This window comes from Falco punctatus (genome assembly GCF_963210335.1).
Source record: "Falco punctatus genome assembly, chromosome: 8".
NCBI classification, from domain to species: Eukaryota; Metazoa; Chordata; class Aves; order Falconiformes; family Falconidae; genus Falco; species Falco punctatus.
Window position 1 is genome coordinate 15796442 of NC_137588.1, and position 27662 is coordinate 15824103.

At 42.9% G+C, this 27662-nt stretch overlaps 1 protein-coding gene across 18 annotated transcripts in view; it reads right to left on the reverse strand.

Moving 5' to 3' along the window:
- Positions 1-447: 447 nt before the first annotated feature.
- Positions 448-27662, reverse strand: part of ABI2 (abl interactor 2) — a 71687-nt gene continuing 44472 nt past the window's right edge. For 3 of the 18 annotated variants that reach the window (XM_080400292.1, XM_080400275.1, XM_080400286.1), the window contains 8 exons: positions 22836-22933; positions 21966-22112; positions 20768-20892; positions 19629-19811; positions 16872-17030; positions 12447-12533; positions 11941-12114; positions 448-6661 (listed from right to left, as the gene is read on the reverse strand). In XM_080400292.1, the coding sequence (XP_080256418.1) occupies positions 6486-6661; positions 11941-12114; positions 12447-12533; positions 16872-17030; positions 19629-19811; positions 20768-20892; positions 21966-22112; positions 22836-22933 (1149 nt within the window). In that variant the 3' untranslated portion in view covers positions 448-6485. The remainder of the gene's footprint in view (positions 6662-11940; positions 12115-12446; positions 12534-16871; positions 17031-19628; positions 19812-20767; positions 20893-21965; positions 22113-22835; positions 22934-27662) is intronic. The other 15 variants (XM_080400283.1, XM_080400287.1, XM_080400289.1 and 12 more) reach the window with 7 other exon arrangements.

Here is a 27662-nt window from a genome sequence, read left to right on the forward strand (position 1 = left end):
ACTCACTCGGTGCGAAGGCTCACCTCTCCCATCTGCCTCCTCCCTCAGGCGTGCAGAGCCCTCTGCAGCCCTGCTCGTGCCGGTAAGTGTTGCTGCGGCCCCTCTCTGGGGTCCCCTGAGGGAATTCAGCTCTGGTCACCTCCTCCCGGGCTACAGGCGCAGGCTGGCCCTGCGGCAGCAGCAGCTTTTACAGCCGAGATTGGAGGCGTTACATTAGTGGCGATTACAGGGCATGAGCAGGTGCCCAGAGAGGGGCTGCGGGAGGAGGGCAGCAGGCTGGATGCCAGGGATCGTACCTTTGCTGCGGGAGGTGCTGCACTTGGAGCTCCTCGGTGATGCGCTCCTGCATACGCCAGCGACCATCCCTGTGCTCACCGGGTTGAAAAGTCTGTAGCCAAAGACAAAAGTACGTGACGCGGCAGCGGCATGCTCACAGAACACATGGGGTGTGCTTTGTTCTTTTTATTTAGGGCTCGTAACAAGAGGGTTTAGTACACAGCAACAGTTAATTCCAAGTACAATTAAAAAAATTTAAAAATTGGGTTTTGCACTCACTGGAAGGTGGTTCAAATGGCACACACAATAAAACGTTACTGGTGGCATACAGCTCCCCAGAGTCCTGCGGGCTTGGTCATTTACAGTGGGCTCTGCACTCATCCACCGCATCAGCAGTGCCAAAAGCAAAAGCACAGCGTGCTTCTCCTGCGACTGCAGACCAGAGGGGCGGGGTGGGGGTGGGGGGTAATCTGCTTTCAGAAAAAAGTGCATGGACAAAATCCATGTTAGACACTGACATTTCCAGAGAATTCATAGAAACTACTTGTCCATGCAAGTTGCAAAAGACACTTTTTCAAATGTGAAAAGAAGCACTTGTTCTTTACAAAAAAAAAAAAATATCTCAGACATGTCAGCACTTTACCAAGGCGCTGTAATGGAAATGAATTTTTACACAGCTCTTCCTCATTAGTCAATAGCGGTAGGGTTTTTCTGAGGTTTTAAGAGAAACTGGAACAAAGGTACTGCACACGTTTCAGCAGTCACCACTGCAGTCGGTGTTCAGCAGGGTGTAGGCTTACCCTACCTTTGGGCAACAGGCTACTGCTGACTTTACTGTACATCTTGTAATAAGCAATGTTGCTAATACAACTAATTGTTTAGAGTACCAGAGAAAAACACTTCCTGCACAGGCAGGAGACTGCACGAAGCACATGGGTGTTTGGGGTTTGTTTAATGAAAGCAGCAGAACACCATGGTCAGTGAATTATTCGTTGTAACAGCAGTTGGCAAACCTTGGCCACATCAAGCTTTTAGTAACCTTCCCATAGACTGAGGTGACTGCACCCTTCTTGCAGTTTCCAATCAAAAGCAGATCAACAGGACTGTTACTACACACTGGCTTCAGCTCCTAGGGGGAAAACAAAAAAACCAACAAACCAACACCCAGCCGCAAACTGTTCCCTTCTTGCACTACTCTGACCTGTGTAACACCCTTTTACCGGCAAAATGTGGCAGAGCCCAATACCGAGAGCTGCCAAAAGGTGGGGAAAGTGAATCTACCTGTAAGCGCAGTAAGTTGCTGAGAGCAGCACCCCATCCACTGTAGCCCATCATCTGCTCGCTAGTGCTCAGTTTACACCATCTTCTCCAACAATTAGGGCTGCAAATACTTCCCTTAGCGAATGCAACAGCACCCCACATTTCCAACCGCAAGAACTGAAGTCTCTGCCCGGGGTGTGTAATGCCTCTGAAACGCTGCAGTGCTCGAGCAGTGACTCTGTGCTCTCACTGCAAGTACCGCTCACCCTAGGAGCCACAGCACCGTGGTCTTCCCAACAGCAGCTTCTAGTAGCTTCCAACATTTTGCCCTGCAGAGAATACAGACTCCACTTGTGTGACAAGATGTCCTGTCCCAGCTCTGGGAGGAGAAGCTCTGTAAATGCCCCCAGTTTACTAACCCACAAAAAGTCCCATCCTTTCCAGAAAGGAAAACTTGAAAGTTTTGGTTTTGATTTATGCCTAAAGGCCAGGGACATAACTAAGAAAGAGAGCTCATTTCCAGCAGGGAGGCACAGCTGCAGTGCGTGCTAGGAAGATGGTGGAAGTTGCTGGGCAGAGCACAGCATTAAATCACTATCAAGTACAGGTGGGAGACGCTGTAAGAGCACAACAGTTGGTATCAGTGTACAACCCCCTCTTCCACCTCTAATCAACAATGATGCCGACACACAGCAGGCAGGCAGCCTACCCTCTGCCAGAAAAGGAGCATCAGTCCTGCCACTGCTCACTTTCTTTGCCTGATCAACTGAAATGCCCTAGATAGAAGTGCCACTTTTCAGAAGCTGCATCACTGCCAATGTCAGCGTTGGCTGTCACCAAGATCCCTCAGCAGCAAAGAAAGAAGAAAATGCCCAGGAGCTGTGAAAGGAGACCAAAACTGCTCTAGCAAGAACTAGCTGGGTCTAAGCCTCCCTGGCACCCAATGGTAAAACACCCAGCCGCAGACTGCTCCAGCCACTTTCGGAAACACCCAACTCCACTAGCGCCAAGGACAAGCCAAGCCCCAGAAATGTGGTCAGCCCCCCGTAACACGCACCAAGCTCTGCCATCTACCTTGGGGGCACACTGCACCTCGTGTCCTCCAGTGAGAGCAATGGCTCTTCGGTGCATTGGTGGCTGCCTGTGTCAACAGTCAGTCCAGCAAGTCTTCAGGCATTGCTTCAGCTCTCTGGTGCCCACGCCAGCCAGCAGGCATGCGCTCACACCATCTGGATGCTCAAGTGCAAAATTTGCTGCTTGCCTCTCCTGCCCCTCTCCGCCCTCTGCTGCAACAGCCAGTGAGAGAAACAAAACACATGAATCCATTGGGAGGGGGTGGGGGGTGGGGAATAGAAGTAACAGGTGAGACACATGCAGCCTCAGCCATCCTTCTTAGGCTGGAAAGGAGGCACCAAAACCACCTGCTTCAGCACTAGATGGGGACAGACTCAGTCAGACCTCCTCTCATGCAGGCACGTTGCAGAGAGGCAGCTGTAGCTAATACCTTTGTCCCCGGGGTTAAGGGCAAGAAACAAATCTCTGATACAGCAAACCAAGGCAAAAACACCGCTAGAGGATGCTGACTGACTTCTGTGCTGACTGGTTTCTGTGCACTATGAAAGCAGATGGCTGGGCTAAGGCAGCTCTCACAAAGGACAAACATACTCATTTTGGCCGTACAGCACTCTTTGGGCTAATCTGGAGGGTCTCCTTCCCCCACCTCACATACCTCTCATGCTGCTGATTCAACAGCCTGTGATGCTGAACAGCATCAGCTGTGGCAGCAACACTCAGTGATGAGATGTGCATCTTTTTGAAACAGAGGTGTTTCTCCCTGTCCCACCCCCATTCTCCACCCCCTTTTAAAGTCAACATGTAAATTAAAAAGGGGCAGGGGGAGAAGGTTTTGGAGAAGTACAAGGGACAAAACTGGAAACATGACCCTCACTGACTTTACTAGCATGCAATCTATGTAACATTAATATACAAAGCCTGTTTACCTTGGCCTGGTCTATGATCATTACATCACATCATCCCCAAACAAGCCACAGAATTAAAGTCTGTACAAAATAAAAAGTATGCATAAAACTCAACAGTTTTCGCTACGTTAGTACTGTATAATAAAGCATAAAACCAGCAGGAGGTGACCTAAAAGTTTCCATCCACAGCAGCTCTTGCAGGATAAACAATTCTACATGCTATCAGCAGGGACTGAACTAACCTCTGGCTCATCAGACCAAAACCAGTTCTCTAAGGAGCTTCACGCATTCCACTTGCAAGGTTTTGCAGCCTCATCTTCTGTGCCAAGCTCCGGCAAGTGTTCAGCACTTCCCCGAGTTCACACCGCTCTGCTCTCACAGTGCAGAACACTTCCAAGATGAACCACCAGCTGGCTGGAGATTAAGGACACAAGCGTGTATCACACACAGCAGAAGTTAAGCTATCCACCCATCCAGCTGCCAGAAGTACTCAAGTGCATGCTCTTACTCAGACTTACACGTCTCCGCTAATGCGTGACCTCCCAGCCGGAGCATGGGTGCACAGGGAGAGGTTCAGCTCTCGTTTAGTAACTCACAAAGCTGCCACAACCCCACGCATTTGAGCACCGTGTGCTCAGTCTTTACCACAAACATACCCAGGGCAAGGGAAACGTGGAAAGCTCTGATAGTCCTGGAAGGCACAGCCACCCTGTGAGCACCAAAGGCTTGTGCAGTATTGCTGTTCGGTCACCCGGGCCGCTGGATGGGCTGCAAGCACCACCTCTCTGTGCAAAAAGCGTAGACCTGCCCCGTAACACTGGGAACAGCCACCCCAGTGACTGCACGGCCACTGTTTCCAGGCTTCCCCCCAGAGAAACGGCAGGCCCAGGGAACCAAACACGGCTGCCTCCGCTAGTCCTGCTGCGAGAGACAGGTCTTCAGGGAGGAAGGTGGAAGGATATCTGGCTAACGCTCACGCCAAACAATGCTGCCAGCTTCCAGAAAGGAGACAGCAGTGTCCTGGCTATGCGGCTGTGGACCGAGCAGGGGAGAAAGTAACTTCCCTCTTCTCACCAGTTTCTTCAAAGCTGTACCTCCCGTAGGCTTCAACCAAACTAGTTCCTTACACACACCCTTCCACAAGCTCACAGCAGGGTGATCACACTCACCCACGTCCCACAAACACACCTCACCCGTTTGTTTCCTCGTTTTCCCCCTGGAGCAGCTATGGCGCCTCCCTGGCCAGGTCTGTACCACACCTGCACCTCCATCCTGACATCACACGCACCACCCAGCAAGGGGACTGGGCCCGTCGCCTGCAGCGGAGCCAAGAGGATCACAAACCCAGCCCCAGCAGCGCTCTCCTGTGCGCTGCTCTGCCTCGGGACACAGCGGCAGCGTTGTCTGCCTTTGACAAGCTACTGCTGGTACCAGCTGGAACCTGGCCAGGTGACAGTCAAAAGCTGTCCAGGAAGATGCCCTCGCCCAGGAGGGATACAGGGATACGTGATACAACAATTAGCTCAATTCGCAGGCTAAGAGGACCGCAACAGGGTATTTAATAAACTCACCTGTCAATGCATGACATTTACCCAGAGATAACGTTTAGTCCTTCCTGAGGGCAGACTAGTACAGCCGTCACTTCACACTGATCTGCTAGGCAAACCACGGAGCAGAGTTTTAACTGAGACTAGATTAAGAAGCAAACTATCAACACAAGGGGCTACAGAGCCTTCACCTGGTATTACTCCACCCCAGATCCACCAGTACAGCTCAAAATATCTATTTCTTTATAATAGGAGTGGGCTGGGGGAAGAGCTAGGACTACTACTAGTTACTGCTTGGATTTCCATGGGAAACCAGTACACACAACAGCCCTTTTTACTTCCACTGAAGAGATTTTGGCAACAGACATGAAGACGACAATTGCCGTTTGTCCTGCCTCTGCACAGGGCTCTCACAGTACATATGCAAATCTAGTCATCAAGTACAAAATAGCCAATTTACAATACCTGATTGGATTTTTAAGATTACATTGTGCATAAGACTAAAGTTGGGGTTAAGTTTCTCTAGTGCAAGCAGGCGTGAGTAGATTTGAACCTCAGATCACAGCCCCTAGAGTTTACCCTCAAACCCCAGGAGGACCTGTAAACTTTGTTTTGCCTTCACCGTCAACAGCATCTGTGAGTTCTGTTTAATCCGGCAGCACCCATGGCCAGCAGCTCGCTGTGGAGAGGAGCACATTTACATCAGTGCAGAACACAAAACAAATGTGTGGCATTCAAAAGATGAGGAAATGGGGGTGGGCTGCACCCATCTTAATTGTCTAAACTGAAAGGTGAGTGAATGAAAGCCAGCTCTGTGTGCCCACGTCAGCCTACATGTGCAGAGCAGCTGCAGAAGTGTTTACGCTAAAGATGTGTCCAACTATCTGGAAGGCAGTTACAGGAATGGCTTTGTGTAGAAATCCCAGTGTTTCCTAGTACACGACTGTTCTTCCAGCTGCACAGGAGTGTTGTGTAGAAACAGGAGGGATGTCCACTGGCCAGTAACCCTTCACTGCAAGCATCCAGGACATCCCAAGCGCCAGGCACTGCTGCAAAGGGTAGTACCACAAGGGCACACAGGATTCCTGAGACAGATCCCAAAGCCTGTCAGAAGTCAGAATTCGAGTGAAGTATCAGCTACTCAAGGAGTTTGTTACATCTGAATGGGTCAGCTTAATTCAAGGTCAGATGGCTCAGGACAGCCTCTGCTGGCAGCAGGAAGAGCCATTGGTTCAAACAAATCACTATTGTTTTATAATGGGGAGGGTGCGGGGAGGGGGACCAAACAAAAAAAACCCAAAAGAGTGGTTGTTACAATTATCCTTCATTCAGTTACACTGGATGGGGCCCCAGAGGCTGGTGGAGATCCGGGAAGCCCTGCCAGCTCCTGCAGCAGGAGATGCGGCGTTCTGTCCTCTAGTCTTCACTCCGAGTAATGCATGATCGACTCCACATAGTTCCCTGGGAAGAGCCCTGTCACTCCATTCATGACTCCCTCATACCAGCCGTCATCGTTTTTCTTGATGACATAAATGATGGCACCTTCCTGAAATGAGAGCTCATCTTCTTTGTCCTTTGTGTAGTCGTAGATCGCCACCACTAGGAAAGAACAGAGCATAACTGTCAGGAGAGGTACAGGGAGGAAGACAAAAATGAACCCACCTCTTACAAAGTTCTCCACATTCAAGGCAGTCTGGGAGAGCTGCACTGCCTCACCTCTGTGTGCAGAATGACCTGCTGGGAGGGGCAGATTCTCCCAACCCCTTTTACAAGAGCTCATGCTTTGAAGCACATGAGCCAGGACTACTTTAACTCTTCTATTTCCAGATCCAGCAGAAGAAAGGGTTGCAAATACACAATAAACTTCTGGTGTGGAATGATACAAGGAGGCCGATGGAACTCCCCGTGACTGTGACCACTCAGACCTACTCCCAGACTCATGTATTATATATAAGTGCTACACCAGATCTCTGCACAACTAACAGTCAACAGGAAAACGTGGCAGAGGGAGAGTAATAAGAGCTCTCTTCAGATCACAGACAGAATGAGCCAAGGCTGATGTCCCAGGCTTCCATCTACCTTAGCTACCCCCACATCTAAACCTGTAAAATGTGTACGTGCAGTCCCAACATGTTGCTAAAAGTCACTCCCAGTGTGTGTGTATATATAATATATACAGTGCCAAGGTGAGTGAATCCCTGTTAAGGGCTAGGAAGAAGTAAGGGTGGGTCTCTGAAACAGAATGTATGCCTGCTGTATCAGGACATCTTTCCCACAGCTGCAGAGTATTTTACCGAAGGCACAAAAGCTTTTAGGAAAGTCAAAGAAATTGAACAAAGCACTGGCAAATATTAAAGAGAGCATTGTCCTGAAATGGCAGAAAATAGACATCAACTTGATTTGTTTTTCCATTCTCAGTCCTATAATTATGTGTTCCATACAGAAAATTAGCTACGCCAGACTCTGAATACTTTAACAAATAGCATCAGTCCCTGCTTTGAGCACTTGGCAATGAAACATGCAGCGCTGCCATTGAAACAAAATGGATGTTGGACAGGGATCCTAAAATCTCATACTGGGGATAGAAGGGAAGATACTCTAAACCAAAGCAAGTAGAGAAAACTAACAGCATGTGTTCATGAGCACAGCGTCCAAAAGTCCTACTAAACTCATCATTCTTTTCAAAAGAAAAGAGGTCATTTCCTTTTGAGGCGACAAAGGAATCAGTACAAATATTTACTAGGGAAACCTGGATCCTGAACAGATCATAAAGTAAAATATACAGATCAATCCCAGTGGAGAATCAGTATATACAGGGATGTATTTTTTAAAAATTAATCTCCCAAACAGAAGATTTGTATCATTTGACCAGAGCATATTCAAAAAACACATGTTGCAGGCTCTACACTTATGCCAGCACAGTTGTTAAGTAACTCATTCCCACTAGTTTTAAATATACCATTCTAAGGAAACAAAACACGAATGGAGAAATGAGAGACTTTTTAGCTTGAAAACCAGAAGTCACTATATGAACATGTGATACAATCAATTTAAGTCCTTTCAAAATTCCTTCTTAACTGCCTTCTATACCTGTTAATTTAAAAACATGTCTTCCTAGAGTCACTGTGCTGTTGTTCTTCATTCTCTTGAAAATAATAATCCAAGGATCACAGTAACTTCCAATTCCTTTCTTTCTCATTTTTGAGCATGCTCTAGTCCCTTCCGATACTGAATGGATTCATTATTTCATGATCACAGGCAAAAAACTCTTCCCTAAGCTTATGGTGAAAATTCGCTTCTTGTTATGCCTCATATAAAATTACCTGAAGCCTGGTTTTGTTTTTACATCACCAGTGCTTCCTGCGTGTTACTTTTGTACCAGCAACATTCCTCTCTCTAAAAGGCTGTTAAATCCTTCTGTCTGTAGCCCCACCAGCTCAAGCTGTGAGCTTGTCACATACCACAAGTTACCAGGAGCCCAGGCCAGCACTGCAGAAAAGGCTTCAGACGGGACAGGAACCAGCACTACTGACTCAGGGGGCAGCATGCTTCCCTGCGAGGCGGAGCCAGGGCCTCTTCTAGTTTATATCTGAACGCGTTTCAATGCGGATATGAAAACCAGAATTACTCATTTAGGTGGACATTCTTCCGATCAGCGATCTTCGTTCTTCAACAATTACACAGAGTTTGGCTGAACTCTGTTACATCCAACTGACCGAAAATGTAGGCCAGGGGTGTTATCCACATGAAATCCGATAGTCGTGACCACACACTTCTCTCTTTGTGGTATGAGGGCAATTTCCCCTTCTGGAAACCTGTTTGTGTTCATCTGATTTGCAAAGTTGGGGCACATTCTTATGTTTTCACACCATGCACCCAGACGCAGAGCTCAACGGAAAACTGCAGCGCACTTCCCTGGACACTGCAGGTTGGCTGTTGCTATTACAGCCATCTGGTAGCATCCTCAAGTTCAACAACCCCAATAACTGTATCCCATCTAAGAGTTTCTCCATCTGTTCAGATGGATCTGCTGCTCACTACCTTCCTCAGCTGTAGGTTTGAGTAGTGGATCATACTGAATCCCATTTCAATATATAGCAACCCTCTATTTGATACCTCCTTGGGGTCCCAGCTTCTACATTCTCACTTTAGCAAAGATTATCTACACTAAACCTATTAGAAATGATTTCATATGAATTTAAATAAACAAGCACAAATCCTAGGAATTGCTACTCTACTTATTGGGGTTAATAGTGTTTGAACAACTATTTCCTTCCATCAGTTTTGTCCACTTTGAATCACATGGCACAGAATACTATTTATAGGAACTTAAGGAGTTGCCACAGGAATAATTCTGCAGAAGATAAAGCAGTATTAGTTCACAGCAGGATAAGTATACACGTTCTTTGAGTATGAAAGTCCTCTTTTAGCATGGGGCTTTTCATTAACTTTAAAGCTCACTTGCTACCAAAAAATGAATTAAAAAAAAAACAAAAACCACAGCCAAGCACTTCTCTCCCAACTTCAGCAAAGCAGTCAAATCTCAAGTCATGGGCTGACTATAAGTAGAGCTATTCATATAACTACAACAGAATCCACACCTATGCCACTATCTCATTTCTTTCTGGTATGTCACTATCTCATTTTTTTTCTGGTATCCTAAACCTACTATTTAATAGTTCTTCATACATTGTAAGCACTTTAATTTTTCATTACTTTTGTGTTTCTAAGAACAGACCAACCTTTTAGGCGTTTTAGTCATCTAGTTTTCACAATACAGATCAAAATTGTTTTTGCATGGGACTCTACCTCAGTATGAGAGAATGTTTGCCTTCCTATACTTTTGCTTTTCTTCAGGAAAAATGTTCGGACTAAAAGCCCGACTTTCTCCAGCTAATCTTTAAAGACTCCCATCACAGTTTTGCTATGCCACGTGCTTTCTCCTATAAATATCAAACTACAAGTGCCTGGACTGCCTGCTGAGATGGAACAAATCTGTGCATACATGCACCTATATAAATCATTTTAGTTCACAAGCTTTCAGAAATCACACTGAAAAGCAGATCAGAACAATATGCTGTAATTCAAATGTTGCTATTTCTTCAAATAGAAAGTTGTTTTGCCAGGCCATGTGCCACATGATTTTGTGGCTTCTCTTGCCCACAAACACACACACCATCTTTGCATTAGTATGAGATACTATAAGCAGGCAATGCACATCAGGATCCTCTTTTTCCTCTTTTGCTTCTAGCTGAAATGCCACTGAGCATTTTCTGAGAGCCAGGTGGCAGGAATAACAGAAACATAACAAAGATAGCGATATGAATGTAGAATTAGGCTAAAGAGTGTCTTATGTCTGGGAAAAGACAGAGGAAAATCTTGAGACTACCTGTCCTATCGAAAAGTAACATGCCTGACATCTTCATCCAGCACAAGATACACCAGCCACAACGAAACTGAGCAGATAATTGTGCATTCTAACTGCTTGATAAGGAGGAGTTCATTAAGTAATGGAGCACACCCAGTATTTTCTGAAATGACCTGTACTGAAATTTACCATCCTCCCACAAAGAAAGAAACGCGACATCAGGAGCCCCAAGGCACCCCAAACCTGATTTTGTGAAGCCGGGTAACTAGTATCAATAATCGAGAATATCCTCCAAACTGCACAGCAAGTGGAGTACTTTGTATACAAGATCCCTTTTCTTCCCTGTCCTCCCTCATGGAAATAAGCTTCCCTGACAAGAAATAGCTGAAGCAACTTCCAATCAAACAAAGAGCCTGTGTGCATCAAGAGAGTAACAGTGAAACTTGCTGTCAGTCAGGGGTGTGGAGAGGTCAATAGATAAAGCGAGTCATGTAAACACCCTGCAAGTCAGCCACTTTGTCTGACAAATGGTCTCAGCTTGTCAGCAAAGCCTGGGTACTCCTTGCACTAAACACACCAGCTAGACAGAGGGTGGGGGAATAACAAAAAAACTCCCACATATTCCTCCATCTCCCTCAGGAGTAGTAACATTTTCTTTGGGCAGGAGTTGGCAGAAAGTGTCTCTTCCATCTGGGTTTTTTCCCTCCCCTCAAGTCCTTCACTGGGTTTTTCTTGGTGGCATTCTTATTTATTTTACCCTGACGCAGAGTGAATGTGTCTAACAATCGCTCAGCTGAGATGCCTGGCTGCTTCACAGCATTAGATTTTATATCACCCTTTACTAAGATACATGACCCTGTTTCACAGGAGAACACCAGGCAGTAGAATTTTCTCATATTCAAGTGCCCCTAAGTCATTTACCTACTCACTTTATTTTACCTGTAGTTTTACTCTAGCATGTTTCCACTCCACACACATGCTTCAGAACTGGAAGACATCTAGATGCAGCCACGCAGCAATGCCTCGGTCAGTCCTGCACAGACCCAGCACCTTCTAGCTTAGCAGTCCCACACCGCTGCAGCACTGCGGCTTCCAGAGCCCCAGACACCCCTTGCGGCACTTCCCCAGACGCACCAGATGCTCAAAGTTCAAGCGCAGGTGCCGCACCGATTCATTCATTTTTGGCCACCTTTGTGTTTGATTATGAGGGTTCAGCAGGCTGCTGAAAGGTGAGTCTTAACTAGATTACAGAGAATTTAAACAATAGGTAATTAGCCAGCTAATTATGATTCTTCCCTTTGTGGAGGAAGCGGTGAAAGAGTCAAGACTCAGAAGAGTAGCTTAACTTCTGTTCTTTAAGTTGCCATTTGGAGGAGCACCTCTACCACAACACCAAACACCAGCTATGAAGCAATCTAGGCAGACTCCATGTCCAATGCAGAATGGCAGGAGCTTATACAAAATGTTCTTACAAACAGGACCCTACTATCTCTACTAATTCCACACCTACCCTTTTCTAAGTAGGTCCTCGGTGCCCAAGGAGGGTCCTCCTCAGCATATGGATCACTATACTCTACCACAGCTGCCTCCTCCTCCTCATAATCCTCTGGAGGTGGGGGTGGAGGTGGGGATTCATCAAACACTGGCTCATCCACAGGCGGTGGTGGGGGAGGAGTATCTGAAACTGAAAATACACAATAGTATAACCATGAAAATGTCTCTAGAACCATGTTAGCAGGTTGAAGTAATACTCCATACCCCAATTAGTTGCACTGGCACCAACAGCTAGACTTGTGGAAATACAGTAGAGACAATAAAATCCAGGGAAGAAAGGTTCAGGTTTCTCCAATAAAATTACTTCCTTTTCCCTCCCTTCACAATTTCAGACAAACTTGCAGAGGCAGTAGAGAAGGCAGAATTCTAGCTATAAGCAGACAAATCTTTCATCCACTCAAAACAAAAGCCACATCTAAATCACAGATCATAAATCATAGCACAAGGAAGCAGCAAACTTACTGTTTTCTTGAACTCTGGCCACAAATCCCATTAGCGGTAACTGTGGAGTTACCTGTAGGATGGAGGGGGGAGGCGGAGCAAGGGATGCTGCCACAGAAATTAAAGAGAGGCATTCAGTTAGAAACACAACAAAGCAGCAAAGTAGACATCATCAGCACTCAGACGTGTAGCAGTCTGCCAAGAAGCTGAGATAAAATAGCTGACATTTAAAAAGAAACAGCTCAGGTGCCTTAAGCATATTCCTAATCCCTACTTCAAGGAGATTTCTCTATTTTTAAAATTTCCAACCCAGCTCTTTTTCATAAGATTAAGAATCTGTGCTGAAGTATTTTTCTGATCTACTGTGCGATTCCCTTAAGCTGAAGGTTATTACTACAGCAATCTAGCACTTTATGAACAGACCTAACTAAAAAATACATCAAGAGGATTCTCACTCTGTAACTCTCCACCTTTCCAATCAAACTGCTATTTCTAGAGGCGACTTCTGCAACAGCATCCACAAATCCTTAGTAATGAAACTGGATATAACTAGTTTTTTCCAAAACGTAGGCTAAAAAAAACAATCAAATGAGGCTGTTATTTTAGGCAAAACAGAAAAAGATGCCTTTGAGAACTGAGTGTACTTGGAAGACACAGGACTTCTGACCTTACTGGTAGAACAAAGTGCACTGTGCTGCTGCTGAGAAAGCAGGGCCTATTCCAGATGTGCTGCCTCATTTCCTCCCCACCTGATTTCACAGACCACTGCACTGAGCTCTGGCACAGCCCCTTCACTGGTGCTGGTAGAGCCGTCTTTGTATGATGCATGTGAATTCACATTTGAAGAATATACTCTGAGCCAGCTGCAAATGTTGTAACACTGAATTGTGGTTTAATCCAGGATTTAAAGTTTCAGATAGTTAACCAGTTTTATCTAGTTTTAGTATCACTTTGCAGGAGTAATGCAGAAATATTCTTTAAGCAAGTTAGAAGATTATTTTTCAGAAAGCACACCTCAGGAAAAGCACAACTAAGTTAATTTTCTTATTAGTAGTGGCATACAAAAAACACTGTCATGTCCAAAAGAATGAGGGAAAAAGGTCTACACTTCATGTACCAGTACATTTATGTAGCTTGCAGAACAGAACTAAATAAATTGCAGACTAACTCCAGAGCCAGTAAGAAAACTGCCAGGCATGATGTAGTATTTTTCAGAATTAACTCACATCAACATACAAAACTCCAGAGCATTTAAAATTCATGTCTCGAACTTTCTTCAGTTTGCTTGTTTCAGTAAGTATTATCTGAAGTGCTTTGAATGTCTTCTGTCACTCACATTCACGTTTCTTTCACAATCACATACCCCAAATAACAAAAAAACCCCAGAGCAACCATCCTTTTTGCGGCAAAAAATCCTTGTACCTCTATATAAAGCAAGCTCCATTATCTCACCACTTAATTGATATTCCTTGAGAAAAACTGAAATACGTTTCTAATTACAGGTTCTTTCTCTTGACTGATATGAATTCTGAGAGTATTTGCTCCTTCAAGTATAACCACAGTACCTGGAAAAAGATTTGGTCTTGCATTTTTTTTCAAAGCAAGGAAAGGGAACCTGAATTTCAAGTCCTACTGAAATGCAGTCATAGTCATGAATTCAGCATTCTCGTGTAACTGTGAAACTCCTGCCTTTTTAATTATATCTGCTATAAAAATGTTCAGTTTCAAAATGTTTCCTCTATTCAATGTCATATGGATTCACAGAATTACTATCTGTCATACAAGACTAGCTTCAGTTTCATAGGTCCCCTTCAGTGTACTTTGTTCGTGTGCTATATATTTTTCTTTGAAAGTAATAACAAGGTTTTCCATGTAGAAAAATAAATGACGCTAGACAAGCACACGAAGAAAAAAAAAAAAAAATAATCCCTTAGTTTAGTTTGGGTTGTGTAATTTAACTAAAACGGTTATACTAGCACTAGCTGACATCATTCCTTTAACTATCTGGTTAGCGCTTCAGTCTACGCATAGTGCAGGGACTATCATATTATACTGTCTGTATATGATATATAATGACTTTAAGCTAGTTTTGGCCTTTAGGAGCCAATACAATTAAGTATTTTACTAATAATTACTTTGTTTATAAAGTGCATCAGAAGAACTTGACCGTACCTCTGCTGTCTCGAAAGGTGAGATAAACACCAGCTTAAATATTCCCTCCCAGCTTCCTTCCATAAAGACCATTGGTAAATTAAGAATTCATCTGCACAGTTGCTGTAAATTAATTCAGAAATGCTCAAAAGCACCTTCCATGAGATTGCTTTGGCCTGGTAAGAATTCACATACAAATACTGTGTAGTGCAAACCATCATCTCAGTACTTGCCCGGTTTCTCCCACGGGGTTTTAGCCTGTGCTGAGCTCTATACCGCTTAGACACCAACATCTAAGGCTGCAAAGTTAGAGCACCTGTTAGGTGGCATGGCTGGCAAGGGTGGCTTTGGGACAGACATATGCTGAGCTCATTTGGAGTCGGTGTTTCTTAATATTTTCTTTTCCGTTATTAAAAAGGTCTCACCATGAAGTACAGAAGTTGTATTATCTTAGAAGCGGCATTCAAAAGAACAGGGCAAGGCAAGTATCTTTCATCCTTCCGTAAAGCGAATAAACAAAAATGACTATGCCAACATACTAAAAAATGGAAGTGAAAAAAAACAGTACTGCTTTTTTGCCAAACAGCCTGCAAAGACATAGCTGCCACACTCCTCTGCCTATTGTAAAGTATCTTTTCCACCACTTAAGTCTGCGCTTCCTTCCCCTCTTCAGGAATGCTGAGAAGCAATTGTGGCCACTATCCTGTCACTACTAACCCTGCTCCTTACAGACAGAACAGTCCCTCTGTTCTTTGGGTCTTCATCAATTATGCATGCTTGAGCACCCTCTCCTTTCAAGGTACAGGCCAAAATAAACTTGGTTTAGTATAACTGCAAAGCTAATAAATTCTGTACTCTGCTAGACATAAAAATAATTTTAAAGTCTCTTACTACAACTGCTTATTTATGTTGTATCAAGTATGCCTGTATAACTGAAGTATTTTGTTTGTGATTTACAGCTCAAGTGACTAATCACCACAACCATTATCTTCTTTTTGAGTACACAGGCTGAACTGTAGTTATGTAACTTATTTAAATTCTCTTTGGCATTTTCTGTGATTACCTATTAACAATGCAATGGTAGCTTGCAGAGAATTATCCCTTTGCTAAAGCAGAAATGCACAGCAGCTGTCAGACACTCTCTGGATATACTGAAGATCATCTTTACTGCAAAGGTAATCCTGAAAGATTTTGTACTGCTACTACCCTTTCCTTCTTGCCTACTCCCCTTCAGCCTTCCATATGCACGTAGCGTGCTTAACAAACACCACACATTTCAGGCAACTGGGCTATAACTCTTCCACCTCCCTGTCCCCAAGCAGGACCATCCATTTCCTTCTCCAGTTAAGTGCACACATCTCTTTCCACGGTAGTTAGTACACAAGCAGTAATATTTGAACCTGATCAAATCCCTTAAATGCAAATTGCAGCATTTGACCTAATTCCCAGTTCAGTGCTCAGTTTAAAAAAAAAAAAAATAAAACCACCAAAAACCATCACCACCACAACCACAAAACACAAATGCACCGTAGCGCTTGAAAGTCAACATTCGATCTTGCTGGTAATAGGGCATTTCCTGACACAGAACCTTCAGTACATCCTCTGCATCTTTCTGTAGCTTTGTCAAAAAAGAAAGACTCCCCTGCTCTGGTATCAAAACCTTCACGTTTTTCACTTCAGGGAAAAGGACCCCTTAGATAAAATCTACTACATTATGCCTGGCACACAGGACACGCCACTCCTTGTTAATAGCTCATCCTGCTTTATAAGACAGGTCACCCATTAAAATAACATCGCCTGTGGACTTAGCAGATGACACAGCTCCCTTGCATCCCACATCAACACTGCTGATGTCTCCAAGGTGTCTAATGCTTACCCTTGTACAACAACTGCAATTTCTTGAACTGTCCATTAATCAGAAGGAAAAAGCATCCAAGATAAAGACTGATTAATGAAGAATCAGCCTTCTGGCGCAAAATCAAATACCCATCCCACACCAAAGCAGATACATGACACATGGTGTAGTAAAGGACTAAAGCTTGTCTAATAGGGACTGTGAAATCAAAAGTCATTTATGTGGCAACACAGCCAGTATTGTTTTAAGCCACCTGCAATAACGGGAGCTGAACACTGTACTTGGACTGCAGCTTTGGCGTGGCTACCAGCAACATACTGGAAGTTACCTGAGACTAACTGCAAGATCTGCAATGGAGACAGAATACAGTATTTCAGAGATCTGAAGGGCACTCCATTCACCACTGTGTTGAATTCAGCAGAGCAGAAAAACTTTCCTACCTGGGTTCTGGTTATAAAACGGCCCTCCGTTCATCTGGTTCTGAAGGCTTGTCTGTGATGTGATCGACGGAGGACGCCGATATGGCAAAGATCCCCCTATTGTTGGGGGTGTGTGTCGAGATGCAGGCCTGTTCATGCTGTAGAACTGAACTGTGTGACCTAGGTTAGAAAGAGAAATGTATTAGCAAAGAGAAGAATGATGCCTGCCTTTTTTATATCTGCAGTCAAGATTCAAATGCTTGGAAAGGTTTTTGGGTCTGGGGTTCTTTTTTCCAAACAGTCTGCATCCCAGGAGCAGTCAGCCAGTTCTGCTTCCAGACTGGCAGGACACTGGATGTCTCGATAGCAACACAAAACACAGCTATCCCAACTGCCCATACTTAGCACTGTTCACAACAGCCAGTATGAAAATACAAAGGTGTCTAAGCTACAAAGCTTCAAAAGGAAAGAAAATAATTCCCAGTTATCCATTTTATATAACTTACTATAATAACTTTGTGCAAATTTAGTTATTTATAAACCTGCATAAAAATAACACTTCACAGAGTCCAGCAACTAAGCAATGTACACATACAAACTAGCTCTGTGCCATTTTCAAGATTCAATGCTGTTACCTTCTACAACTGAAAAACACAATACTACCTATCTTAGTGCTATTCAGGAAACAGCCAGAGAATCATCTGGGGATAAGAGAACGCTAGAAACTGCCTGAAGGATGGAATAAATGAAATCATACTCAAAGACCCTCTTTCAGGGAGCTGTCAATCGAAACAACTCCTTAAAATCTTGCTCTCCAGTTTAATCACTTCCTATATCAAAGTAATTGATGCCGAATCTAAGCAAGCAACGAATGAAGACCATTAAGCTATTTTCTGTGCTCACGTAAAGTTCTCTGGCTTATGCACTGTATATAAAAGTAAACAGTACTCTGGATTTATTAAACCCATATGGATTATTAACCTCCCTAACTATTCTGCCTCCACCATTTGCGCTAGAGGTAAATCTCAGAATACAATAGAAAAGCGATGTCACTGTGGCTGAGGAGACATTCATGCAGGGAAGTAAACAGAGAAACAGACCAAATGAATGTGCCATTTTTAAAAAACTTCATTGTTCTCCACTATGTTTTGATTGCTTTGCAAAACTTCACACTAGGTCAGTAAATAAAATGCAAGTTGCTTGCTCTATTACTTGCTTCTAAGAGCAAATGCATGAACTAGAGATTCACATTCCTCCTGCTTTGTACAGATACGTATGTCTCAAAACCCACACTTTTTACGGACGAGGAATAAGAAGAGTTTAGAAGCAATCCACCTGGTATATAGTTTTTTTCACGTTTTTCCTAATGCATCTTTTCAGTGTGTCTGCCTCCCCATGCACTGGTAGAAATTGGTGGTGATTGGAGAGAAGGAAGGAAAAGAAGAAACAGGGATAAGAGATCTTTAAGGAGAAAAAACTACAATCTCATCGAAGTATTTGAAAAGACTGGATAGTTTACCATTTATTTCAGAGAAGGCATGCACGCAACCTCACTAACAGTGCTGGGAAACAAGAGATCTCAGAAATAGTAACCAACCTGAAATTTCTCTTATTAAATTGTGAATGTGAGTTTATAGCCATTAAAATATTAATCCCTGCTTGATTTTGACTTGTCAAAAATACAGAAGCAGTATGGCTTAAGAACTGGGATACTGAACGCGCATCGAAAGTGGAAAATCGATTGAGGCCCCATATGGCACAGCTCTTCTTCTAAACATGAAAGGAGTTTAGACATCAGGAGCACCTTCTGATACCAAAATTCATCACAGTTCGGAAGCTTCTAGTCAGTCATGGATTCTAGTGTAAGAACTTTCTAATTTTACATGAGCCACAGCACCTTACATTGAATGTGATCTGAATGCTTCTGGCACCTGGTGAAATTCTTACTAAAAGAGACCAACACTAATAAACACACAAACCAGTTCACACCACTGTGATCAGCCTTCACTACAGTTAGAAGTAACAAAGCACTAGTAGCTATATACAAATTTGGCTAAAGGAGGTCTTCACAGGGCAGCTGTAAGTCCTCATCAAAAGCTGGTAAGATACAGCGTTATGGTTAGTTAGTACTATATGCTGCAACTTCAGCATATGAGAAAATGAAAAACGTAGGGTTATTTCATAAGCATTAAAAAAACCAAGTTGCAATATACACCGTAAGTACCACCTATTAAAACAAAATGCTTTAGTACTATACTGTGTAATAAAAACTTGTATTTTACTGAACACCAAAAAAAAATATGCCCTTTTAATCAGTTCATTGAAAGGAGACTTGTAATTTGAAAGCATTGAAGAAACAAGTCATAGAAATCATATTTTGCTAGACGAATCTTTTTTATTCCATGACTGAGAGTAGTGAACAAACTTCCCATTACTGAAAGAGAGTAATCAGACACAGAACTACCAGTGCTGGTTCCCCCCAGACATAATTAGTCTACAAGATTCTTAGTATCCAAACCACAATAAAATGATAATGTAATAAATTTTTATATACACCTAAAAATAATGATGAAATTAAATGACTGCTGTTTGAAAAACTAGCACACCTTGATTTGTCTACTACAACCGTTACCTTATAGTTGGGTATTAGCCGATATTTTTCTAGTTACATTAAAAAAGATTTTAGAAAAAAATAAATCACTGCTTCTGAGGCAACTTTGAAAAGCCTTGGCTCGTGACCACTTCTGGGTTCATCTGCCCGGTGGAGCAGACACTCACCTGTAGAGGGTGTGGAAGAAACAGCAGGGGGAGTTGGAGAGGTGAAGCCATCAGCAAGGGGCTGAGCTCCTGCAGCAGCAGCAGCAGCATCTGGGGCAGCGGAGGAAGGGGCAGGAGCAGGAGGAGTGGGGGCAGGAGCAGAGGTAGCAGGAAGGGGAGAAGTGCCAGCCGAGCCAGCAGGGGCTAAGTGAAGAGAGGAGGAAGAGGTGGCGTTAATAAGGAGATACGTTAGCAAGGATTAGAGAAAGCCTTTGACTACCCAGTGTTAGCTATTTATTAGATGCATAATATTTTAGAATGCACGAGGAGATGAGAGAAAAATGGACCTGTTAAAGAAAGGCTCATTCTTATGTAGACAATAAATGAGGGTCAAGCAAATCCACCTCTTTCCAGGTCTGAAGGGAACAACCCTTTTTGTTCTTTTCAGAACATTTCACTGAAAGCCATTACTTTTGAAAGATGGCTTTACATTTTGTTTGTTAATGCTTTGATCTGTAGTACTGCTGCCTTTAGCTTTTGTACGAATTAGAAAATACAGAGAAGAGGAAAGCCAAAAATTTCCAGTTCCTTGGTTCAGAAGCATCATGTATTTCAGATCACACTGCAAGCCAACTAGACACTCTTCTTCACTGAAAGGGCTGAGCAAAGGAAAAAGGAGAACCCTATTTCTGGAAAGACTGGGGCAATTACATTGAACAAGTGCCTTTTTGTGACAACTCAGTCAGGCTTGAATCAATGTACCAAAGATTTACTCTGTGCCTGCCTGTCATTTAATCTAATTTTCTAAAAATATCCTTCTGTGTATCTGCACGAACCGCCAATGAAAAAACGTTGCTTAAAAGAACAAGGGAGAATCTTCCCCCAGCCCGCTGAAAAAGGTGTTGTGTCCTACCTAGTCACATGCAGGCAGCCAGGCAAAAAATTCTAATACATACATACATAACAGAAGCATTAGAGCACATCAGACACTCCCAGAAAAGATACTACTTGATTCCAACTCATACTATCTATAGCACGAAGTTTCAAGGCTTTCATGTTTCTGGATAACGACCTTTGAGACTTCTCTTGGGGTTTAGGAGACTTGCAAATGCTAAAGGTTAATGCTGAGTCCAAAGGAGGAACAGCAAGTTACCATTTACCTGGATAGACACTGGGAGGAGATGGCGTGGGAACAGCAATAGGAACACCCACACTGCCACTTCCACTGTTCTCTCGACTGCTGCTCCGACTACTTGGGTGGCTTCCTCCACTACTCCCACTGCTGCTGTAAGAAACCAAAATAACCCAGGGTATGAATATGCTGGTATGTGTGCTGAAACATAAGATCCCTCATATAGTACCTTACTAATTCAGGGAAGTAACAGGGAACAAGAGAAAAGAAACAAGGATAGTAGAAATCTACATAAAGCTTAATTTTTCCTAAAACTGTTAATTTTGACTACAACACAACAGGTTTTTCAGTTACTTTTAGTGAACTTGCCCAAAAATGAAACAATGCCGAAACTTTGTTCCAAAGCACTTCATTCCAATATTGTTAAACTCCTACTGAGCAAACACAAGTCTTTTTGATGTAATTTATAAAACATATAGTTGTTTAGACTCTGATTTATATGCTTTCATATGAGACTACTGAAATTTGAAAATTTTAAGATAGTAAATAAATTTGGAAATTTTAAGATAATAAAGTAAAAAAAAGATTTTCTTTTAAGTCCATGTGTTTAGCCATCCTCATGTATTTATGGTATTTTAAAAGTAAAGATTTCAAGGGAAATATTTAGAACTGTCACAACATAAAAAAATTATTATCCTAGAGAAAAGGCTAGCCATCTGCAGAACCTTTGGTAATACAGTTCAGCTTTATTCTGTGTTTGAAGTTTTCAGTATCCTCAAAATACAATGCTCTTTTAGCTACTCTAGCTATAAACATTAAAGACTGTTCAAATAAAAATATGAACTAAAAGCATACTATGCAGTCCCTCAGCATTTAGAAGGCAAGTTGCATACAAAGTCTTTTACCAGTTTTGTAAGTATTTTGTAAAATAATACCACTATCTACTTGAAATACTCCACAATTTTAATCATTCATTAAGGGCTGTAACTAAGGCATAGCACTAAAATTAAGGTGACTAGAGGATTAAGTGAACAATCCCAATGTGATTCACTATTCTGGTTTTATTAGAGTGCACTCTTGTCATGCCAAATGGCGCTTCCAGCCCGTATCATGAAGTAGCAGGCTTCACTGTAGAGGTGCAGATGGATTTGGTATTTATCGTAGCATTTTTTGTCCATATGCTTATACAATACTAACCACACTTTGTACAGGACTACACTGAATACCTGTATGTGCGATTCCTCTGATTGACAGAAGCTGTTCTAACAGGGCTCTGTTGTGAGGGAGCCATATTGCGCGTTGGACTAGGCACGTAGTCATTTGGTACCACTGGAGGACGTACTGGTTCCAACGTACGATAGGGAGAGTGACGCCTACATAAGGACAACCATATTTCAGAAGCAAATTAAGGTAATACAGACAAAACCAAAGACATGTCATTCTTTAAAAGACAGCTACATGCTAATCAGTAATGGGAGCTAACAAAAATGTTTTTCTGTAGGTTTGTTATTAAGGATGTTTCTCAGGTACTTCAACCATCCTATTAATAAACTCTGTGTTGCACATCCCATTCTTGTTCCAAAAGTAATCCGTACCTTGTTTCAAAACAAAAGCACTATGGTCTGTATGTACATAAATAACCAGAAACCAACAAAGAGCATGCATCCCAATTATAACACATTTTCCTAAGGCCAAAGCCAAGTTCACAGACTTAATAGGAAAGTACCTCTGTCACATAGTAGACTAATAATTAATGAACAGTGCCACATACTAATTTTCCAGTTGTTTAGCACCACCTGTCACAGTTAACGACTTTTTACTCTAAAGCATGTAGTTGTAAGTGTTCTGCAATGATAAAAAGGTTCCTGCTGGGAAAGGCTGATGACGCCCACTGCCTTCTGGCAGAAATGTGCTAACTGATGTAAGACATGATCAGTATACAAGGATGTAGATATAACACCTCTTGACCTTTGTGAATGGTTAAAAAAAAACACCACAAAAAAAAAAACCCAAAACCCACGCTACAGAAAACGAATCTTCCCTTTTTTTTCCTTCTGTTCACCAAAGCCATTTACACATTCAGTAACTGCACTTACCCAATAGTTCCTTTTCCCGACATTGGTGGACTTGGTGGCTTCTGGGTGGGTGGTGTTGTACGAGGCAGTCCACCCATCTTCATGTTCTGTGTGCTGACCTGCATGAAAGAATGGGGAGAAAAACAGCCTTCACTAAGATCAGCTTCTAGGGGGAGAGACACTGGGATGCTTTTAGCAATTAACTCGAAGAAGGGGAAGGTTTAAACAAACAAAAAAATTGAGAGGCCATGCATTTTGTATGCAATTTCCACTTTGCTAGAAGTCAAGAGTTGTGCTCAAAGGACTCTTCATTACATAGGGCTTTTAAAAATTGTATATGCAAAAAGTGAATTTGTCTTCAAGCTACCACATAAATGTTAAATCAGTGACAATATAGACACTGTATCTAACTTGATTACACCTCCCAGTCATCTTTTGAGATAAAGGCAGTTATTCCAGGCTGCACCACTGAATGGTAAATTTGCAAAAATATTTTTAAATACTCTTGTGGTATTCAAAACCAGCGTTTATCTAATAGGACACAATTTAATGTAATTCATACAGATATGCAGAAGTCAAAGTAACCTCCAAATATGACCCATTAATGTTCTAATTTTTTCACGGTATGGTATGAAAAAATTTTAATATAATGTTTATTGTTATTATTTATGTATATGTAAACAGAGAAAGAAAGCTATATAGAGAAAAATACATGTATGTGCTTTTTCCCCCCACCAAACCTGTAGCAATTTGATCTTCAATAACTGATAAATAAATGGATAGGGAGAAAAATATTTAGCAGTGATGTGATGTAACTGCAGTTGTTCCTTCCCCCTCTGTCAGGTTAAAATACTTATGAAGTAACTTCTATATAAAAGAATTTACTCAAACTTCTATAAAACCCATCTATATTCCTGACTGATCAACCTAGGAGCCATAGGAATCGGGGAATCATCTAGGAGTCAGGACGTAGATTAGAGTGGTGAAAACCCAGCTAGAACTCAGGCTGGCCATTGCTGTGAAAAATAAGAAAAAATGTTTTTACAAATATGTTAGAAACAAAAGGAGGGCCAAGGATGATCTCCATCCTTTACTGAATAACATTGCCACAAAGGACGAGGAAAAGGCTGACGTACTTAATGTTTTCTTTGCCTCAGTCTTTAACGGCAAGATCAGCTTCCCTCTGGGTACTCAGCTCCCTGAGCTGGAAGGCAGGGATGAGGACAAACATAATGAAGTCCCCACAGACCAGGAGGAAACCGTTAGTGACCTGCTGCTCCACTCAGACACACACAAGTCTATGGGGCCAGATGGGATCCATCCAAAGGTACTGAGGGAGTTACCAGAGGAGCTCGCCAAGCCGCTCTCCATCATTTACCAACAGCCCTGGCAAAGCAGGGAGGTCCCAGAAGACTGGAGGTTAGACAATATGATGCCCATCTACAAGAAGGGCATGAAGGAGGATCCAGGAAACAACAAGGCTGTCAGCCTGACCTCGGTGCTGGGGAAGGTTACAGAGCAGGTCATCCCAAGTGCCATCATGCAGCATGTGCAGGACAACTGGGGGATCAGGACCAGCCAGTCAGCATAGGTTTATGAAAGACAGGTCCCACTTGATGAAGCTGGTCTCCTTCTATGACAAGATGACCCGCCTAATGGATGAGGGAAAGAAAGGCTGTGGATGGTGTCTACCTGGACCTCAGTAAAGCCTTTGACACTCCCCATTCTTTGGCACTCCAGCATTCTGCTGAAGAAACTGGCTGCTCAGGGCTTGGACGGATGTACCCTTTGCTGGGTAAAAATATGGCTGGACAACCGGGACCAAAGAGTGGTGGTGAATGGAGCTACACGCAGCTGGTGGCCGGTCACAAGCAGTGTTCCCCAGGGCTCAGCGCTGGGGCCAGCTCTGTTTAATGTCTTTACCAATGATCTGGACGAGGGGATTGAGCCCACCCTCACTATGTTTGCAGGCGATACCAAGTTGGGTGGGAGTGTTGATCTGCTGGAGGGCAGGAAGGCTCTGCAGGGGGATCTGGACAGGCTGGACCGATGGACCGAGGCCAATTGTATGAAGTTCATTCAACAGGGAGAAGTGCTGGGTCCTGCACTGGGGGCACAACAACCCCACACAACGCTACAGGCTTGGGGAAGAGCGGATGGAAAAGAAAAGGGCCTGGCGGTGCTGGCTGATGGCCAGCTGCACATGAGCCAGCAGTGTGCCCAGGTGGCCAAGGTGGCCAACAGCATCCTGGCTTGTATCTGAAACAGTGTGGCCAGCAGGGCCAGGGGAGTGATCGTACCCGGCCCTGGTGAGTTTTACTTGGCACGGTAAACTGGCGAGGCCGCACCTCAAATTCTCTGTTCAGTTTTGGGCCCCTCACTACAAGAGCAATGCTGAGGTGCTGGAGTGTGTCCAGAGAAGGGCAATGAAGCTGGTGAAGGGTCTAGAGAAGTGTTATGAGGAGCAGCTGAGGGAACCGGTGTTGTTTAATCTGGAGAGGAGGAGACTCAAGCTCTCTACAACTGCCTGCAAGGAGGCTGTAGGCAGGTGGGGGTCAGTCTGCTCCCCCAGATAACTAGCAACAGGAGAAAAGGAACTGGCCTCAAGTTGCACCATCACAGCTTTAAATTCTAACAGGCTGCCCAGGTGGTGGAATCACCATCCCTGGAGGTATTTTAAAAAAGACATAGATGTGCTGCTTAGGGACATGGTTTAGCAATGGACTCAGCAGTCCTGGGTTAACGGTTTGGCTTGATGATCTCAGAGGTCTTTTCCAACCTAAACGATTCTGTGATTCTATAAACAATTGTTACCAATGTAGGCATTTTGCTTATCTGTATACAGCCAACCAAGTGTAATTCTCTCAATGCATGCACCCTTACAGGAATCAGCGCATGGTCTCCTTACTAGCTCTGATTTATGAATGCTCAAATTATTGCTTAGACACAGAGACATTCAGCAAACCTAAGTAAGTATGCTTACATCCCTTTTTCTGATGTTGCTGTCATGCTCTATTTCACAGTGTTATTTCCAAAACCTAAGTCTTGCCTACTGCCTCCCCTCCCATGCCAAAAAAAAGAAACAGTGATCAAGGCATTAGGAGTATTTGCAAACGTCCTTAAAGGCAAAATACTCCTTTAAAATTTGACTATAACAACTTGCTTAAAAGCCTGGCAATATTTAGATTTGTAAATTGATAGATGTTGAGAACAGTGTAAAGAGTAATATATTCTGTATCGTAACCCACTGAAACTTGACTCCCTGGCTTTAAATAATCCCAGTACTATCACATTTTCAGTCTGTTGGGAGGAAAGGAAAACCAATTGTTGGAAGCGGTTGGATTTTTTTTGTCAGATTCAAAACCAGATGTTTGGATTTAGTTGTGCAAGAGTACTTTGCAATGTCAATTTCAGAGAAAATTATTTTGCACAGCATTATGAAGTCCTTTAAGCCAACTCTAAGCAACAAGAAACCTAAAGTTAATTCAAGTGAGGGATGAGGTAAGCACTGATCTACAACTATTTGAAGGGAAGAGGGAAAGTGTCAAATGAAGTATATTTTATTCTATACACGGAAAATTAAGAAATAGCACAAAATCTGAATTATTTTTTTTTAAAGTTGCAGCACCCCCTGTATTTCCTCTTTCACTTAAGACACCTGTTTCACACACCTACCTATCTGAGTTGTCCAAAACACCCACAAACAAACAAAGAACTCACCTTAATGAAACATTTGCTGCATTGTCACTTGCTGTATTTCAAACAGCACATTAAGCCCAGTGGGGCAGAGGTTTTGCGTGTCTTTTGATGACAGCAAACTCAGACCAATCTGTGTGCCCCCGAGTAGTCCATTTAGGTGTTGTATCCAACTAAGCTATTGTTTCTGACCACATGATGTAACCACTAACAGTTACTATAAAATTTCATGTATTTCACCATAAAGAACCTTAGCATTTGTATACAATCATTGCAGGAAGAAAAATTAAGTTTTAGGCTTCCACTGGGCTAGAGCTACATAAAAAGAAAGAACAGCAGAGGTGGAGGCTGCAGTGCCATCACACAGCATACAGTAAGAAGTGGAAGTAATACTTGCTTGACTAATGCAGAACTCTAGAGACTGCTAGTTACTTTCATTAACACTGCAAATAAACATCCTTGACACAGGTTGGGAAGAAAGCTTTAGAAACGTGGGCAAAGAAAAAGCGAACCTTTTTTAGCCAAGAAACTTCAATCCCAAAGAAGCCATCCTTAAGAAAGGCTAAACTGAAAGATGGGAAAATGGCACTGACAGTAAGTTTAGTTTCAGTAATTAAAGTTTACAGGACTGTCTTAAATCTGACAGGATCGATGGCTTCAAGATCTGCTCCTGTAAATTAACAACCCTATCTGAGTGACATCCCCTTTAACTTGTGGCCAAATAAGCACAGAAGAGCAATGAAGAATATAAAATTATTCCAATAGTTCTAATAGAAATTAACAGATGTGTGGAAATAATATCACAGTTACAGACTGCCTTGAGGAAAGAAAGAAAAAAAGAAGAAAATTTAAAACTAAGTTGCAACTTCAGTTAGATACAAACATTGTAACATTTCCAACTGTCCCCTTACATGATGACTTCTAGTAGGAGTTTAAAAAAAAAAGAAAATCCATTAATGCCCCCCTCTTGAAAAACTTTATTGCCTTTTCTATTTTGCATACAGTGTTGTAAAGATAGTTTCCATATGCAAATCCTTATCCACACACACACACACACACACATACCTTTCAAACTTCTGAAATCCAAAGCAATCACCAGAACTCAAGGTCACATTTGCTTTTGCTGTCAAGTTTCAAAAATCCATTTTCTGG